The following is a 19,237-nucleotide window of genomic DNA, read 5'->3' as shown; positions in this document are numbered from 1 at the left end:
CCTCTCAAGGACAACAAAAACCTAGCCCCCTTTACCACACGCACATACACATAAAACTGAGCACCAGTTGGAAAATAAAAAGAGGCAAGGATTGCTAGTCTGAGCTACTGAAACAAGTGAGATTTAAAGATACACAAAAAGGATTAGGATTTTAAATGTCTTGTTGCTAGACAATGCTGCTTCCTTCACTGCCAAAGACTGCAAAGAGGACTTCAAAACTCCCTCCCCCTTTTAAAAATAAATTTCCCCTTTTCTCTTTTAGACTGTACATACACCATTCATCCCCTTTCCTTCCACCTATTTTTAAATTTGTGGCAGTGAGAGAGAAGGGGAACTGTTCTTCCCCCACTTACACCCACGTGTTGGCACTCCAGATCCAGAACACAAACCCAGGGACCCGGGGGTAAAACCCAGGCTCCCTGATCTCAGGAACAGCGGCATGTGACAGAAAGCAGCATGTGCAGCAGCTCTGCGTTTCCTATTGACTCCATGACACCACGAGAGCAGCGTGGAAACTCCAGATCGCACAGCATAAAGCGGGCCACTTGCTCAGACAAAAACAGCCGCTTCCTAGGAGGTGGAGCAGCTCCCTCCAGCCCTGGTATCGCACAGGAGAGGGGAAGGGCGGGGAAAAGGTATCTCCAGCCCGGGGATACTGCGGGGTGTCCGGCTCTCTCCAGCCCTGGCGTGGATGGGGGGTTAGTTCTCTCCAGATGAGAGAAGGGGCGGGGGGCAGCTCCGTCCAGCACGTCTCTCCCCTGGAAGCCCCGGGGACAGCGCGCTCCCTGGGGAGCAGGGGCTGCCGGGCCCCGGTCCCGTACCTGGCAGACTCTTGTGCGCCGTGTTGCCCATCACTCCGCGCGGCGGGGGGCGGACGGTCTGCGGGCCCGGGGCTGCGCTGCGCTCCGAAGGGCCATTTGCCGGGGGCTGGGAGCGTCTCCTGCAGTGCCCGGGCTCCGCTCAGCGAGGCTCGCCACACCGCAGCCCGAGCCGCACTGAGCCAGCGTCGGCAGCCAGCAGCTCCCCGAGCTCCCCGCGGCCGGGCCGCCTCCAGGGGGCTGGGCGCGGGCTCAGAGCCCGCCCTGCCGGGGCGGAGCCGGCAGCTGCGGGAACCTGGCCCTGGCGCGCAGCGGGGGCTGCAGGGCAAGACAATAGGGGAAGCTCCAGGGCGCTGCAGGGTGACAGAGGGCGGAGGCTGCGAGCGGATTCCGCGTCTGAACCAGCTAATGAGCCGGGAGGCTGGGAAGCGGGACCGGACTGCCCCCCATCATACACACTGGGCCTGCGAGCCCGGCCATGCAGCCAGCGACCTGCCCTTTTGAGCGTGCGTGGGGGGTGATCCTGTCCAACAGGGTAAGGACGGCTACTTATCCTAAACGAGGACCCCTCCGTTGTGCTATGATAAGTTGGAAAGCCTAGAAGGTGTATGCAAGATCCTCCAGGACTGCTAGAAATACAACAAAAAACCCTCCACAACCTACAACATTCTTCCCTGGCACCCAGAGGGCTTAGCTTACAGGCTGAAGAAGGAGACCACTTTCTGCTTTAGAAAAATTAATCACTACCATGTTTACCAGGCTCAGATCATGCTAGTAAGTTAAGCTTTGTTCTTAGAACAGATAGTTACCACTAAAAACTTTCTTTAAAAAGTTTCATTTGGGGAACATGGGCCAGTGGCTAAAGGGGAGACGAGCTCTATTCCCACTTATTTGCAGTATGCTAGCTCTGTGACTCGGCAAAAACAAGAAGGAGTCCTTGGGGCACCTTAGAGACTAACAAATATATGTGGGCATAAGGTTTCGTGGGCTAAAACCCACTTCATCACCATGCATTTGATGAAGTGGGTTTTAGCCCTCAAAAGCTTATGCCCACATAAATGTATTAGTCTCTAGGGTGCCACAAGGACTCTTTCTTGTTTGTGCTGATACAGACTAACACGGCTACCACTCTGAAATCCGTGACTCAGTTTTCCCACTTGAGAACCAAGGACAATAACACTCGCCCACAGCACGAAGGCTTTGCTTTGATAAATTCAGTAACAGTTGTGGGGCACTCAGCTATTACGATAATGAAGGCCATAGAAGTAGTCAGGTGGAAGTGCAGCATTCACAATATTATCATTGTGATTTTTACATTTTTTGTCTGAAATATAACGGCAAATTTAGAGCAGCCATGAGACAAGTTGTCTATAGGTGTTACGGTTCTGCAGAAAACCTCAAAAATGTGAACTGAGGTTGGATGTCTAAAGAGATGTCTAAACCGACAGAAAGTCTGGAACAGTAGCTTTGAGGTGTTAATTCAGATCACCAGTGATGATAATTTAGATATAATTGTTAACCATTTCATTCCTCATGTAAGGAGGAAGAGAGAGAATCACAGATCTGCACAATCTACTGTGAGTGATGTCTCATATTGGTGCCACAAAATGGTTGCAGTTGGGAGATATCACCACTTATTCTTGTCCCCTCTATCAAGGAGGCAAGCCCAAAGAACACTGAGTATATTGATGCCTCACTGAGGGGGAGCCAAGCTCAGGGATGCTGGAACAATTTGTATAGTGGGGGTGCTGAGAGCCATTGAACCAAACTGTAAACCCTGTATATGATGGAAACCACTTCAAGCCAGGGGGTGCTTCCGCACCCCTCAGCACCCCTAGTTCTAAAGAAAATACACAATCATATTTTGAACATCTATACAATCTACAGCCAGAGGTATCTAATTTGTGAGACAAGAGTGGCACTTATGACAGCAGAACTTAGATCAATACCACCAAGCAAGATAAACCTATTGGGTCAGATTTTTATCTCATTTACACAGGTAAAAATCTAGAGCAGTTGCAATGAAATGACTCTGGATTTACACTGGCCCACCTGACAGCAGAGTCTTGTCCATTGTGTAAAAACTGAAATGACAGTCTAAATGCTAAGGCATGTAGAACTTGGTCAAGTAAGGCTGAGGATAGCAAAGGGGACAAAAAAGATCTAATTCTCAGTATTATGCCATGATACAGATTTGCTACAAAAGGCCTTAGCAAATGAGACACCAGCAGCTATTCTCAAAAGAGCCTGCATCCATCTGCTGTCTTCTTAGGTTAGCATATGTTGTACCATTGGCTTGGTTGCCCTAAGCTGCAAAGACATACGTAGAAATAGTCAAAGGACATGAGTGCACTCACTGAAGCAGTGTTCCCCTTCAGGGGGAAGGAGGAGGAAAAGTGCAGTCATGTTATCTACACTGAGAGAAAGTCCTCATATCACTAGAGAGCACCAAAGGTGAGGCTTCAGCTAATGCAAACAACTCCCCCAGCAAGAAGAGGCAGTTATTATTTTAGGACTTAACAGCCTCAGATTGCAAGGAGAGCTGTAGAGGGGCTATTCTGCAACTGGGTTTCTTACACTGCATGTAGGCTGTAGCGACACCTCATCTGTCTACTGTGCACTCTCCCCCTAGGGGCACCAGGTGGGGAGACGGCTCCTTGTCCCTCCTTCCCCACCCCTAAACACCTGCGCTGGGACAAGGGCAATCCTTCCCACAGAGCGTTCCAAACCACCCAAAAACAGATACAAATAGAATAAAGTAAAATGGAAATCTACATCCTGGCGACACTGAGGCAGCTCAGGGAACGCAATCAAGTTTCCTAAATTTAATATTTTGTTAAAATAACAGCTTTACCCAATATGATATAACTATCATGAAAAATACTCAAGGAATGTGATTTCTCCCCCTCTCCTGAAGTACCCAAAAGCAACCACAGTGAGCAAGTGCAAGAGAACCAGAAACTGACACAGATTAATTTGGAAACAGAAAGTGAAATTGAGCAGTCCAGGCTTACTTTCCAAGCTTGGAGAAATGCAAAAAGGAAACCAACTGTCTGGAGTCGTGAAAAACTATTAAGAGCTCAAGAGAACTTTGAAAAATCTTCCTGCTTCAGCAATTGGAGGAGTTATTGATAACACATTTAAGAATATTTTTTGTTAGCTGGATGATTATCTTGACAGAGAACTCTCCTACAGCTTTTCCATATAAACGCATACCCTGACAGCGGGACAGTTATGGATTTACTGCACACTAAGCCCAGGCTCTGACTCAGGTTGAGCCCAAGCCCTGCTTCCATCCACACTCAAATCAGTCTGAGTCAGGTCAGAAAGCACTCAGGACCTGGGTCCTAGGCCCGGTCAGCACCAAGCCCTGTCATTTTGCTATGTGGACGCTGCTCAAGCTGCAGACCAGTGTCAAAAGGTCTGAGTGGTGCAAAGAAACAACTGGGCCATCATGCACAGGCAGGGATGCAACTCAAAGTGTCTTATTATCAGTGTGTGCACACAAAAAATTTTTATTAGATACCCTGGGCTATAATTGGCTTTTAAACCACAGGGTGACAAACATATAAAAGTAATCTCTCAGGAGATGGGAATAATTTATTAGGAACAACTAAATCTCCATTGATTGACACCAAACTGGATATATGGTATCAAATGATCCACATGCTGTCTTTTAATCCCCTTGGGACGGGGTGGGTGGGGGAGGTTGGGATGAAAGGTGCTATGTAAATGTAAAAGATTATTGTTATCACTTGGCATTCTTATGCTTCTAACAGGTGGCAGTAAATAATTACATACTAATCTCTTTTGATAACAGCCAAATGAAGTGCAGACAATTTGCAAACCATTTCTGTTTTGGGGACAGAACTTGCAGTGCTTGAGAGGAATCATTTCTTCCTGTTTTGGATCATCATGTACATTAGCCATCAAACCTTCCCTTTCCATAAAACCGAACAACTGTGCAGCTAGATGGATTTTCTGGCTGCTGTGGGGCAAGCCTCCTGTTTATTCTTGTGCTGCTGCATATGGTCACAATTAATTCCCTTTTACTCTGCTGAACTTCCTTCTCACACCTTAGTCACATCTTCTTGCTCCACCCTCTTTTCTGGCCTCCTAAACACTTGTCGTCAAAATTTCAGGGAGTCCAGATTGCTGCCACCAGACACCTCTCACTCTGGGATTTAGGGGTGTATCCCACTCCTGGCCTCATGAGCTTCCTACCCATCTTGAAATCAGATTAAATATTTGCCCTGTTGGCTTTCAAACTGTCCATGGAGTCTTTCCAACCCACTCCTCTCTAACCTTGCTTTCCCCCCGTTCTACTCACTCACTCCAGCCTTGGTCTCCTATCCCATCACTCTACATTTGGGTTGCAGGTAAAAGTGTCAATCCCTCTGATTGGAACTCTGTCCTGCCAAGCCACTTCTCTCTCTTTAAAGCTTCCTTTCCTGCCAATAGTTTAGGAGTGGCAATCTGAGAAGCATCTTCAGATGCTGTGCATGAAAGATGCTCTATAAACATAAATCAATCTCGTGTAGACTTCCACAGGTCTACCAGGCATTCAGGAATGGAGATGCTAACTTGGGCGCCATACTACCTGAAAAGGCATAGCAATGGCGGAATAATATTCTCTGAGATACGAGGCAGTAGGGACATAGTTCATCTCCGGGAACAAATATACTGAAGTCAGAATACACTATTACAGTATAATAGAACTCATTCCACTTATACTGTAAACACACAGAGAAAGACTTTCTTCTGCAGCAGTCTGGTTGATGATAGATATGTTTACAAATATAGATTATGCTCTTACTGGCACCCAGTGCTTTCTTCCCCATAAACTGGGTAAATGGACTGATTCTGTCTTGGCAGAGGGAGGATCATTAGAGAAGGGATTCAACCATTTGATTTAAGTATCAAAGGAAAGATAAAGCAAAAGCATCTTCACTCATCTTGCAACTTTCTAATCTCGCTGCCTCCGAGAGCTGATGGGCTGAGAACATGGAGAATAGCAGCTGCTGGTCACGGCAGAGCAAACTGTAAAAGCTTTTTCTCCACTTCCCTTAGTACACAATTAAGAGGTATTTGTTTAGGAAGGACTCGTGTAAATCATGGCCTCAGTCGCTGCACAGAGCTATCGTGCACACTCCAAATGCTGAAAACAGTTACCTTCCTCCCCTGCTCCTAAGTGCTATCACAGGACACTTACAGGTCATGCAAAGAAACTTAAAAAAAAAAAAAAAAAAAAAAAAAATCAAGGGAAGCAGGAGCTTCCAATGCAACAGTAGGAAAACCTACACCAACCAAAGAACTTCTTGAACTGGCCTTGACTGCTGAGCAATTGAAGCTGTTTCCTGCCTGGAATCCCTATGGCCTCCAGGAGATTTGGCAATGATGGGGCTTTTTTTGTTTATCATGTCCCTGAGAGTGTACCTCTGTCTTCTGGGTGGTCAGGGCAGGATGCAGGAGTGGCCACAAATCTCTGACATGCCGCCCTAAGCCACCCTCATCTGAACGTGGAACTGCAGCCCACCGTGATGAGAGATGCCTGCCAGCAATGCTCTGATTTGAGCAGAGTGATTCTCTTTTGATGAAGGAGTAATGCCCATTTGCACAGGCCACACCCCTATATTTCAAACAAGGCAGCTGCAACATGCTCTATTTGATACAATATAGGGGAGACTCTGGACTCTTGGCAAGTTGCCTGCAAAACCGTCAGCTGGGCAAAGTTTGGGCCTTATAGATGAAGGGGTTCACGTGAAAGGGGACAAGGAGATAGCAAAACAATACATTTAACTGAGTACGGTGTCGCTCATACCAGCCCTATCCCAAAAGGACTTGCAGGGTGAAATAATATATTTACAGAGATAAATGGTAAATAAATGCAGAGGGAGAGATTAGGTGCAGAGGAGAAGGTCCTTGCACCCACAATGGTGAGGCTGTGTGGAAATACAGAGCAGAGGATGGAGCTAGCTGAGTAAAGGCAGTCGGGGAGACAGACAATGAAGCATCATTTTAAGGGAAGGCCCAGCTGTATTTGATTTCAAGTTTGGGTTTGTAATACATTTGAACCTCTTTAGAAGGATCAGTACCTGCCTCACTGAGAGCCAATGGAAATGCATTGCCTTGTAAAAAGAAAAGGAGTACTTGTGGCACCTTAGAGACTGAACAATTTATTTGAGCATAAGCTTTCGTAAGCTACAGCTCACTTCATCGGATGCACTCAGCGGAGTGAGCTGTAGCTCACGAAAGCTTATGCTCAAATAAATTGGTTAGTCTCTAAGGTGCCACAAGTACTCCTTTTCTTTTTGCAAATACAGACTAACACGGCTGTTACTCTGAAACCTCGCATTGCCTTGTGTTATTCTCTTCCCTCCTACCTAGACAGTTTAGATGCAAAAGAGAGAGATGCTCACAATGACCTAACAGGATTTGAACCCACATTTCCAAAGGCAACAGGCTGATCCATCATTATCCTAAGATTTTTATTTATAAATTACAGGCAAATACCTTGTCCTGGCAGGGGTTGGGTGGGGGATTTTCAACACCTTTTGGAAACAGACATGGGCAAGTCCCATTATTGTTAATGGGATGTCAATATTATCTATTTGCCCTCAGCACCACTATCAACACATAAATCTGCACTCTTTAGCATTAGCCCAAGAAAACATTTAAAAGAAAGCAAATGTAGCTCAGCATTCAGTAGATGCATGCCCTCCCTTTTCTTTTTAAACCAAATGTTGCCCATATAATTCTAACACAAAGGAATCGGTTGTAGGCTGTGTTATCAAATGAGTCATTTTCTGTGACAATACAGTGTGATTTGGATAATTCTTCGCAGGCATGTATGGATTATAAATTATATCCTGTACATCCAGACTTTTGGTACTCTGGTCCAATGGCTGAAGCAGGGAGCTAAAAAGTCAGGTCTTCTGGATTCTCAGCCACTACCTTGTTATGTAACCTTGGAAAGTCACTTAACCGCTCTCTGACTCATTTTCCTCCTCTGCAAAATAGCGATAATACATCTCACAGGAGGATTGGGGTTGTAAGACATCTTTAGTTAATGTTTGTAAAATGACTTTGATATTCTTGAATGAAAGATGTTACATAAGTGAAAATTATTATTTTAAAAAGTGAAAGAAAGACAGACACACACACTGTTCCTTCATCTGACTGATCTCAGTCATCTTCCATGCAATAGGCTAATGAAAATTCCCAGAACACAGATCTTGCATGGGTCACACATCAGACACAGGTTAATTCAAAGTAATGGATAATGGTCAGAAATATTGGGAGTAGCAGGCAATGAGAGGGGAGGGCAGAAGAGCTTCAAAGTATGATCCTTGTGGGTAATTTCTGATTAATATTGACACAAGGGGGACTAAAAGTGCCAGATTCAGTTTCCATAGGACAACTGAACAGCCATCAGATGGGAACAGTTTTTTATCACAATTGTTTGGGGTGGATTCAAAGCAGCAACCCACAGTTGAACACCTGTAAATCCCATTGCCAATCCCCTAAACCACCCAACTCCCTGTGGTTTTGTTAAATATGAACAGACCCATATTTGGTAAAGGGCCCTCAGCCAGTGATAAGACCTGACACCCATTTCAAAAGCTACCACCTGTCCTTTGGTTAGCTGCATTCTTACTGAATCCATGAAGCTTGGCTCTGTGTGTCTAAAAGCAATCAACATGCTAGTGTTAGAATATGGCAACCTCTGTCTGTGCATACAAGGAAGATGGGTTCATGGGACGCAAACTCCCAGGGAGGAATTCTGGTAGCATAAGAAATCCCCACAGAGGTTGAAATGGCGGCAGAGGACATTAAAAACCAGGATCTATATTTGCTGGCATGTGGGTTTCTTCTAACCCCTTGAAAAGCAATGACTGCCTGCCAAGAGAAATCTGCTGTAATTGGAACACAGCTGGGATGGATAATTGGTCAACCCTGCAACTGACTACACATGGGCTTTTTCCCAAACACCAGCCAGGAGAGGGAGGCTACTCCTGTAGAATATAGTTAAAGAGACTGTCAGAAGTGGCCTCAGAGAGCCCTTGGGGGGAAAAAGGGAACCAGAAAGATATTAAAAAATTACAAGACTTCCTATGCTTTGAGATCTCTCAACTGTTATTTGTTTCTGTGTCCAGGGCAGTGTTTACAAGGGGCATTTAAAACACACTAACTAAAAATACTTTACATCTTAGGGACTGAGTACGCAGCAAAAAACAACCCAAAAAAACAAAAGACAAAAAAACCATGGCAGCGATTCTCAGAGCCTGGGTCCAGTGACTCGTGCTTGTGCTCCAGTGCTAAAGATAGCAGTGTAGACGCTGGAGTGTAACCTGGGCTCTGAGATCCTCCCACCTTGCTGAGTTTCAGAGCTCAGGCCCGAACATCCACATGGCTGTTTTTAGCTAGGCCCCGCATGCCAGAGTCAGTTGACCTAGGCTCTGAGACTTCCTGCCACTGGTCTTTTTTTTTTTTTTTTTTTTTTTGCTGTGTAGAGGGACCTGAGGAGCTGATGGGAAGCTTGGCTTGTCCATATGACACAGAAAGGCATGGTCCCTGCCTCAAGGGCTTTCCAGGGTAGAGCCAATGTGTGCATCACATGGGAATGGCAATATCCCTGTGTGCTCAGTCCACTAAATATTAAAATAGGTAGTGGGGAGGCTGAATGGGATGGAATAGGTTCGGGGATAAAGAGCCTTAAAACTCTACATCACAAGTTCATATCCATCCATGGTCAACTATGGTCAGAGGTGGTTCCCATCTGATGGCTCTTAGATGATTTACATGCAGTGAGTTCAGTCCCCAATGGACATGTCCACCTCACACTTGGCACGAATTGTCATCCTTGCTGGTAATCTAAGCAGAGAGCCATGGACTGGAGGGGCCAAGAGCTAGTCCCTAGAAGTGGTCTGTCTAGGTCAGGGGCATTGAAAGCTTACACGCTCGATTGTGGCGAGGCCTGTTGTGTAGCTCCACAGAAGACTGGCAATCAGTGAATGCAAAATGTTCGTAAGCACTAAATTCATGAAGGAAAAATCCGTGCAGGGGCTGCCAGCACTTATATGCAAGCTTAATTTTAAAACCAAATTCTTTGTTCTTACAACCTTGTGTTCTCCATTAAATGCATCAAACACAAACTGGGAGAGTGATGACTCAAAGCTGCACCACGCATCTCAAGGGCTCTGGATAAATATCTCAAACCATTTCACTGCAGTTCTCGTGGTTACCATGATTTCATAGGGCACCTCAGACACATGTGTTTCTATTGTACCTACGAAGTATTCGCCCCCTCTGTCCCCGCATGCAACTGATTAGGAAAGGAACTGAGAGCTCAAGGCCTAGGTCTCTACTTCACCGTCAGCTGTCAGTGGAGAATGGATTAATCGTGATGCTTGTTGTGGATTCTCAGAGCAACCCACAGGGATTTTGAAAAGAATAAGGATCTGTGCAAGGACAGGGGCAGGTTTTGAGCTTTATTTACCATATCAGGTATAATCTTGGATTGAAGTGAGATAGACCAACCAAGTTGCAGGGCACCCCAAATACAAGGCCCCACCCCCAATATCTGCACACAGACATAATTCCACGCAGGGATTTCTCTCTCCTGCGTGGAAGATGGTGGTAGCGTCAGTGTTTTCTACAGCAGCCTTCTTTGTGCACTGGAGAGGGCCTTCTGGGGGCTGGGATCTAAGTTATCTCCCACTGATGCCAGGGAGAGTGCCCCCTGGGGCTGCATTAACTCATTTGCGGTGGACCTTCCAAAGGGGAGAGTCAGAGAGAACTCCCCTCTCAGGGGAATTCTCAGGTTTTCACCCCCTTCCTCTGATTTGAACCTAGGAGAGGGCGATCCAGACTGTGGTTTTTTTGATCACTGGGAAGGATAGCAAGTATGGACAGTGGAGTCTTTCTGTGCACAGACACCTCACTTGTGCCATTAGGCTGGGCTGAACACACTGCTCTGCACAGCTAGGAGCAATTACCTTCTGAAGATTGGGGAAAGGACAAATGGGTGGTAGTATATTCACAGACTCATAGAAGATCAGGGTTGGAAGAGACCTCAGGAGGTCATCTAGTCTGACCCCCGGCTCAAAGCAGGACCAACCCCAACTAAATTATCCCAGCCAGAGCTTTGTCAAGCCGGGCCTTAAAACCCTCTAAGGATGGAGATTCCACCATCTCCCTAGGTAACCCATTCCAGTGCTTCACCATCCTCCTAGTGAAATAGTGTTTCCTAACATCCAACCTAAACCTCCCCCACTGCAACTTGAGACCATTACTCCTTGTTCTGTCATCTGCCACCACTGAGAACAGCCTAGTTTCATCCTCTTTGGAACCCCCCTTCAGGTAGTTGAAGGCTATCAAATCCCCCCTCATTCTTCTCTTCTGCAGACTAAATAAGCCCAGTTCCCTCAGCCTCTCCTGGTAAATCATGTGCCCCAGCCCCCTAATCATTTTCACTGCCCTCCACTGGACTCTCTCCCATTTGTCCACATCCTTTCTCTAGTGGGGGACCCAAAACTGGATGCAATACTCGAGATGTGAAAAATTCAGGTAGTCAAAATTGTAAACATTACATTGGCATCCTGTGAACCAGCCAGCCCCAAAATGTATTCAACACAATACACATCCTGCCCAAACTAGCAACCCTTAATTGTATGCAAACGAGGGTTACCAACTTTCTAGTTGCACAAAACCGAACACCCTAGCCCCACCCCTTTCTCCTCCGTCAGTGGCTCGCTCTCCCTGACCCTCACTCACTTTCATTGGGCTGGGGGAGGGGGTTGGGGTGCAGAAGGGGGTGAGGGCTCTAACTGAGGGTGCTGGCTCTGGGGTGGGGTCAGAAATGAGGGGTTCAGTATGTGGGAGGGAGCTCCAGGCTGGGGCAGGGAGTTGGGGTGCAGGAGGGGGTGAGGGCTCCAGCTGGGGGTGCAGGCTCTGGGGATTCGGAATGCAGGAGGGGGCTCCAGGCTGAGGGGGGTGTGAGATATTCAGAGCGTGGGGGGGGGCTGCAGGTTGAGGCAGGGGGTGAGGGCTCTGGGCTGGAGGGTGCTGGCTTTGTGCTGGGGCCAGGGATGAGGGATTTGGGGTGCAGGAGAGGGCTCCAGGCTGATGGGTGGGGACGAGGGATTCTGAGTGTGGGAGGGGGCTGCGGGCTGAGGCAGGGGGTTGGGGTGCAGGAGGGGGTGAGGGCTCTGGGGTGGGGCTGGGGATGAGGGTGTGAGAAGGGGCTGTGGGCTGGGGCAGGAGGTTGGGGTGCAGGAGGGGGCTCCAGGTTTAGGGGGGGCTCAGGGCTGGGGAAGGGGTGCAGGAGGGGGTATGGGTTCTGGGTTGGGGACAGGGATGAAGGCTTTAAGGTGCAGCAGGGGGCTTTGGGTTTTGGAGGGGGCTCAGGGCTGGGACAGAGGATTAGGGCTCCGGTTTGGGGCACGGGCTTAGCTCAGGCGGCTCCCGGTTAGCAGGGCTAAGGCAGGCTAGTCCTTACCTGTCCTGGCACTGCACTGTGCCCCGGAAGTGGCCAGTGGGTCCAGCTCCCAGGCGGGGGCAGGCCAAGAGGCTCTATGTGCCACTCTCGACCACAGGCACCGCCCCCCAGCTCCATTGGCCTATTCATGGCCAACAGGAGTGCGGAGCCAGTGCTCGGGGTGGGGGCAGCACGCGGAGCCCTGTGGCCCCCCCCCCGCCTAGAAGCCGGACCTGCTGGCCGCTTTTGGGGCATAGCGCGGTGCCAAAACAGGTAGGGACTAGCCTGCCTTAGATCCGCAGCACCACCAACCAGACTTTTAACAGCCCAGCTAACGGTGCTGACCGGAGCTGCCAGGGTCCCTTTTCAACCGGACGTCGATCACCTGATCACCCTAATTCAAACTTCCCTCCCCTGATCTGAACTAATGGCATCTGACTCTGTGTCACATCATAGCTAGCCTAGGGCCTGATCCTTCCAGCCCTTACTCATGTGAGTAGCCCTTACCTAAAGAGTCCAATAGGCTTCAGGGGGACTTAGGGGAGTAAGGATTTCCAGGATCAGGTCTTTAGGCTGTCAACTCCTCAGGACATGGATCGTGTCTATTCTCTTTGTAAAGTACTATGTACAGTCATAGCACTAGGTATAAATATTAAATTATTTCTTCCAGAGATGGTCCTTCCAGTGTTTCAACACCCAGCCCTTACCTTATGTGTGGCATGCTACCACCCTTACCACAGACAAATTCAAGTGATAAAGGATCCAGTCTGCGCTGTTCTTCTCAGGGCACATAGCATAAGACATGATTTATAGATTTTTATATATATATATATATATATATATATATATATATATATATATATATATATATATATACACATACACACACACACACACATGACCATTTATTCATCCTCTTAGCAAACAGTCCAGGAAAGCGTGGCTTAAACTTTTCTGAATTGTGCAATTCTCTGCTCAGACAATCAATCCTTAGCTGAGAGCCTTCAAGAAAAGACATCATGTTGCAGGAATGCTGTAGAAGCTGTCGCAAATACTGTTCCCTTTGTTGAGAATAGCATCTTTGCCTTGGATTTCTTTTCCCTTCCCCTTTTAATTTCATGAAACAGGGCCCAGTTCCAGAAAACAAGCAGAACGTCGTTAGATTTTGCTTGTACTTTACTGGAAGGCTGAGAAACCAGATTTTAAAAATGTGCTCAGTGGGCGTTTGGTGGGACGAATTCTATCTCACAGCTCAATATTTTTTAGAGGGAGCGAGAGAGAAAGAGAAATAGCTCTGTTGCATATGGTGGATGCTTTTTCTTTTTAAGCCTGTAGCCTACGTAGTTTCAGCTTTCCTTGCAGTTAAAGAAGCACGGTAGCTGTTTTTAATTCAAATATTTCTGCAAGAGGCTGCACGCTTCAGCCTTTTCCAGAACGGTTTGCACAGAAATTCACAGGCATTTATCCAAAATGTGTGCTGAAAGAGAAATAAACACATTTTCTGCTTTAAAGAATGGCTTATGTGAGCTCTTTGGGGCAGGGGCTGTCTTTTTGTTCTGCGCTTATACAATGCCTGGCACAATGGGGTCCTGGACACGGACTAGGGCTCCTAGGCGCTATCCCAATACAGATAAATAATAGTAATAATAGCCTTCTGCAAAACATGGCTATTAGTGGACCAAGTTAATCCAGCTGGCTTTAGTATTGCTATTCTAGAGGTGAACATGGCCCATTCTATTTAAAGACATTGTGCAAGTGGTGGACCTGGTTCATCTTCATGCTGTTTTTAAAAGGGGTTGGCTGCAGACTTGGAGTGATCCTGGATTTACATGGGAGTGAGTGACTGAGAACAATATCAGGGCAGGGTCTCCACTCCTTACAAACGCTTGCACAACTCTCAGGGCCCCGTTCAGTGTTGCCTTTCATGACCTTTGTGCTTGCTAGTGTGGGCCAAAGGGGCCATAGGGCAGATCTAAGCCTGCCCGGCCCCAGGAATGCCTCCCAGTACAGCTCGATCCCCTGCCAGGTGCAGAAGCAGCTGCTCCCCCGCACCTCAAAGGGGGGGTGTTCCAGGCGAAGGTGGAGCCAGGCTAATTTTACACCCTGGTGATTCGGCACCCTTCCAGTGGCCAATAAGGGCCACTGCAACAGAGGAGCAAGCTGGGCTGCCCTAGCATGTACCAGGGGGTCAAACCGGCCCCTGGCAGCTTTTGAATGATGTCAATCCAATCTCTCTCCCCTCTGTCCTTTTGCTGGCACCTGTAATAGCACAGGGACAAATCTGGCTCTCAGGGCTGGCCTACACTGTGAATTTACATCAGCGTAGCTACGTCTCTCAGGAGTGCGAAAGGCCTGGTCTACACTATGAGTTTATGTCGGATTTAGCAGTGTTAAATCGAATTAACCCTGCATCCGTCCAAACAACAAAGCCATTTTTTTCAACATAAAGGGCTCTTAAAACCGATCTCTGTATGCCTCCCCAACGAAGGGAATAGTGCTGAAATCGACATTGCCGTTTTGAATTAGGGTTAGTGTGGACGCAATTCGAAGGTATTGGCCTCCGGGAGCTATCCCACAGTGCACCATCGTGACCACTCTGGACAGCACTCTGAACTCTGATGCACTGGCCAGGTGTACAGGAAAAGCCCAGGGAACTTTTGAATCTCATTTCCTGTTTGGCCAGGCGAGCTCATCAGCACAGGTGACCATGCAGTCCCAGAATCGAAAAAGAGCTCCAGCATGGACCGAACGGGAGGTACTGGATCTGATCGCTGTACGGGGAGAGGAATCCGTGCTATCAGAACTACGTTCCAAAAGACGAAATGCCAAAACATTTCAAAATATCTCCGAGGCCATGAGGGACAGAGGCTACAGCAGGGACGCAACACAGTGCCATGTGAAACTTAAGGAGCTCAGACAGGCATACCAGAAAACCAAAGAATCAAATGGACGCTCCGGGACGGAGCCCCAGACATGCCGCTTCTACACTGAGCTGCATGCAATTCTAGGGGGGGCCGCCACCACTACCCCACCCCTGTCCGTGGACTCCGATGATGGGGTACTCTCCGCCATGGCTGAGGATTTTGCGGTTGGGGAAGATGAGGAGGAGGAGGAGGAGGAGAACGACAACGAGCTTGAGGCGAGCACACAGCACACCATTCTCCCCAACAGCAGGATCTTTTTCTCACCCTGGCTGAAATACCGTCCCAACCCAACCAGGCCGGAGAAGGGACCTCTGGTGAGTGTACCTTTTAAAATACAATACACATTATAAAAGCAAGCGTTTTTTAATGATTAAGTAGCCCTAAGGACTTGGGATGCATTTGTGGCCAGTACAGCTATTGGAAAAGTCTGTTAACATGTTTGGGGATGGAGCAGAAACCCTCCAGGGACATCTCCATGAAGCTCTCCTGGAGGTACTCTAAAAGCCTTTGCAGAAGGTTTCTGGGGAGAGCAGCCTTATTCCATCCTCCATGGTAGGACACTTTACCATGCCATGCTAGTAGCAAGTAATCTGGTATCATTGCATGACAAAGCCTGGCAGCGTATGGTCCCGGTGTTTGCTAGCATTCAAGCAACATCCATTCTTTATCTCTCTGTGTTATCCTCAGGAGAGTGATATCGTTCATGGTAACCTGGATGAAATAGAAGAGGAGTACTTGTGGCACCTTGGAGACCTGTTAGTCTCTACGGTGCCACAAGTACTCCTGTTCTTTCTGGGGATACAGACTAACATGGCTGCTACTCTGAAACCTGGTTCAAATAGGGGAATTTAATTAAGGGGACATTCAGAGGTGGCCATTCCTACTGTGCTGTTTGCCTGTGCCTGAAAAGAAATCCTCCCCGCAGTTAGCCACGCGGTGGGCGGGCGCATTGGCGCTGAGCTGTTCACATTTGGCTAGCAGGGATCTTCCCTGATACCCACCACACAGTGGTGGGTAAGGTAAAGCGATCATCCCAGAGAACTGGATGCAGGGGAGGGGGGTTAGTTTGGTTTCTGCTGCTGCACATTAACAGGAAAACTGCAGCACTAAATGGCCAACTCAACGTGCTTTGCTTGGTATGGGAGAGGAGGGCACTATTGTTATGAAGGTTGCAGAAGATGAAAGACTATGGCTTACCATGGCCGCCTGCAAGCCGAATTCTGTTGCCCGGCACTGTGTGTGTGATCTCTAACACCAAAGCCGCAGGCACTCAATATAAGATGCAAAATGCGACCTTGTACCAAAATCACATGTGCTATGTAATGTGAACAGTGTTGTTCACTGTGAAAGAGTATAGCCATTGTTCTGTAAAATGTATCTTTTAAAATACTTCACTCCCTTTTTTTCCTCCAGCAGCTGCAAATGTTTCAAGCCTCCCTCCTCCATCCCAAAGGCTATCACAGATAAGGTGGTGAAAAAAAAGCACGCGCAATGAAATGTTCTCTGAGCTCATGCAGTCGTCTGGCACTGACAGAGCTCAGCAGAATGTGTGGAGGGACACAATAGCAGAATACAGGAAAGCGGCCGATGAACGTGAGGAGAGGTGGCGGCAGAAAGATCAGAGGAGGCATGAGGCAATGCTGGGGCTACTGTGGGATCAAACGGACATGCTCCAGCGTCTGGTGGAGGTTCAGGAATGGCAGCAGGATCACAGACTCCCGCTGCAGCCCCTGTTTAACTACCCTCCCTCCTCCCCAAGTTCCATAGCCTCCTCACCCAGATGCCCAAGAACGTGGGGGGGGGGAAGAGGGAGGGGAGGCTCCGGGCACCCAACCACTCCACCCCAGTGGACCGTCCAAGCAACAGAAGGCTGTCATTCAACAAGTTTTGAAGTGGCCTCTTCCTTCCTTCCTACTCTGCTCCCACACCCCACCCGGGATACCTTGTGAGTTATTTCCCTATTTTTATAAATCAATTAATAAAGAATACATGGTTTTTAAATGATAGTGACTTTATTTCCTTTGCAAGCAAGCTGTGATCGAAGGGGGGGAGGGAGCGGGTGGCTTCCAGGGAATTTAGAGGCAACCAAGGGGGCGGATTTTCATCAAGGAGAAACAAACAGAAGTGTCACACAGTACCCTGGCCAGTCATGAAACTGGTTTTCAAAGCTTCTCTGATGCACAGCACTTCCTGCTGTGCTCTTCTAACCGCCCTGGTGTCTGGCTGCGCATATTCAGTGGCCAGGCAATTTGCATCAACCTCCCACCCCGCCATAAACGTCTCCCCCTTACTCTCACAGAGACCGTGAAGCACACAGCAAGCAGCAATAACAATGGGAATATTGGTTTCGCTGAGGTCTGAGCAAGTCAGTAAACTGCGCCAACGACCCTTTAAACGTCCAAATGCACACTCTACCACCATTCTGCACTTGCTCAGCCTATAGTTGAACAGCTCCTTTCTACTGTCCAGGGTGCCTGTGTACGGCTTCATTAGCCAGGGCATTAAGGGGTAGGCTGGGTCCCCAAGGATAATTATAGGCATTTCAACATCCCCAACAGTTATTTTCTGGTCCGGGAAGTAAATCCCTTCCTGCAGCTGTTTAAACAGACCAGAGTTCCTGAAAACACGAGTGTCATGAACCTTTCCCGGCCATCACACGATGTTGGTGAAACTTCCCTTGTGATCCACCAGTGCTTGCAGCACCATTGAAAAGTACCCCTTGCGGTTTATGTACTGGCTGCCCTAGTGGTCCGGTCCCAAGATAGGGATATGTGTTCCGTCTATAGCCCCACCACAGTTAGGGAATCCTATTGCAGCAAAGCCATCCACTATGACCTGCACATTTCCCAGAGTCACTTTGATAGCAGCAGCTCAATGATTGCGTTGGCTACTTGCATTACAGCAACCCCCACAGTAGATTTGCCTACTCCAAATTGATTACCGACTGACCAGTAGCTGTCTGGCGTTGCAAGCTTCCACAGGGCTATCGCCACTCACTTGTGAACTGTGAGGGCTGCTCTCATCTTGGTATTCTTGCGCTTCAGGGCAGGGGAAAGCAAGTCACAAAGTTCCATGAAAGTACCCTTACGCATGCGAAAGTTTCGGAGCGACTGGGAATCATCCCAAACCTGCAACACTATCCGGTCCCACCACTCTGTGCTTGTTTCCCGGGCCCAGAATCAGCATTCCACAGCATGAGCCTGCCCCAGTAACACCATGATCTCCAAATTGCTGGGGACCGTGGTTTTAGAGAAATCTGTGTTCATGTCCTCATCACGGCGCTTCCATTGCCTCCTCGTCTGGTTTTTCATGTGCTGGTTCTGCATAAACTGCACGATAATGCGTGAGGTGTTTACAATGGTCATAACTGCTGTGGTGAGCTGAACGGGCTCCATGCTTGCTGAGCTATGGCATCTGCTCGGGCAATCCAGGGAGAAGGGCGCGAAATGATTGTCTGCTGTTGCTTTCACGGAGGGAGGGAGGGGACTGACAACATTTACCCATAACTACCCGCGACAAATTTTTGGCCCCATCAGGAATTGGGAGCTCAGCCCAGAATTCCGACAGGCAGCGGGGACTGTGGGATAGCTACCCACAGTGCACTGCTCAGAATGTCGACGCTTGCCACGGTACTGTGGACGCACACCGCCGAATTAATGTGCTTAGTGTGGACACATGCACTCGACTTTATACAATCTGTTCCCAAAAATCGACTTCTGTAAAATCAGAGTACTTTCATAGTGTAGACATGACCCAAGAGATCTAGCTATGCAGCCTAACCCCCGGTTTAGACAGTGCTAGGTCATCAGAAGAAATTCTTCCATTGACCTCGTTACTGCCTCTTGGGGAGGTGGATTACCAGCGCCGATGGGAGAACCCCATACCCTGATTCTGCTCTCACAGTTACACCAGTGAAAATCAGGAGTGCTTAACTGAAGTTAATGAGGTTACACTAGTGTAACTATTTGGCCTGTAGGCTTCACCTGAAGTCCTAATTCTCTCTTTGGGGTAGCACA

General features: G+C 48.1%; 1 protein-coding gene across 3 annotated transcripts in view; it reads right to left on the bottom strand.

Moving 5' to 3' along the window:
• NEURL1B (neuralized E3 ubiquitin protein ligase 1B) overlaps positions 1-19,237 on the bottom strand; it is a 213,772-nt gene that overhangs the window by 48,409 nt on the left and 146,126 nt on the right. Inside the window, exon 1 of one of the 3 annotated variants that reach the window (XM_074960568.1) lies at positions 822-996. The exons of the other annotated variants lie outside the window; for them this stretch is intronic. Coding sequence (XP_074816669.1) covers positions 822-852 — 31 coding nt within the window. The 5' untranslated portion in view covers positions 853-996. Of the gene's footprint in view, positions 1-821; positions 997-19,237 lie in introns of those variants that run through there. 3 annotated transcript variants of the gene reach the window in all.

This window comes from Natator depressus, chromosome 8 (genome assembly GCF_965152275.1).
Source record: "Natator depressus isolate rNatDep1 chromosome 8, rNatDep2.hap1, whole genome shotgun sequence".
Taxonomy (NCBI): Eukaryota; Metazoa; Chordata; order Testudines; family Cheloniidae; genus Natator; species Natator depressus.
Note: the sequence above shows the minus strand (reverse complement) of the source record. Positions and strands in the feature narration are given on the sequence as shown.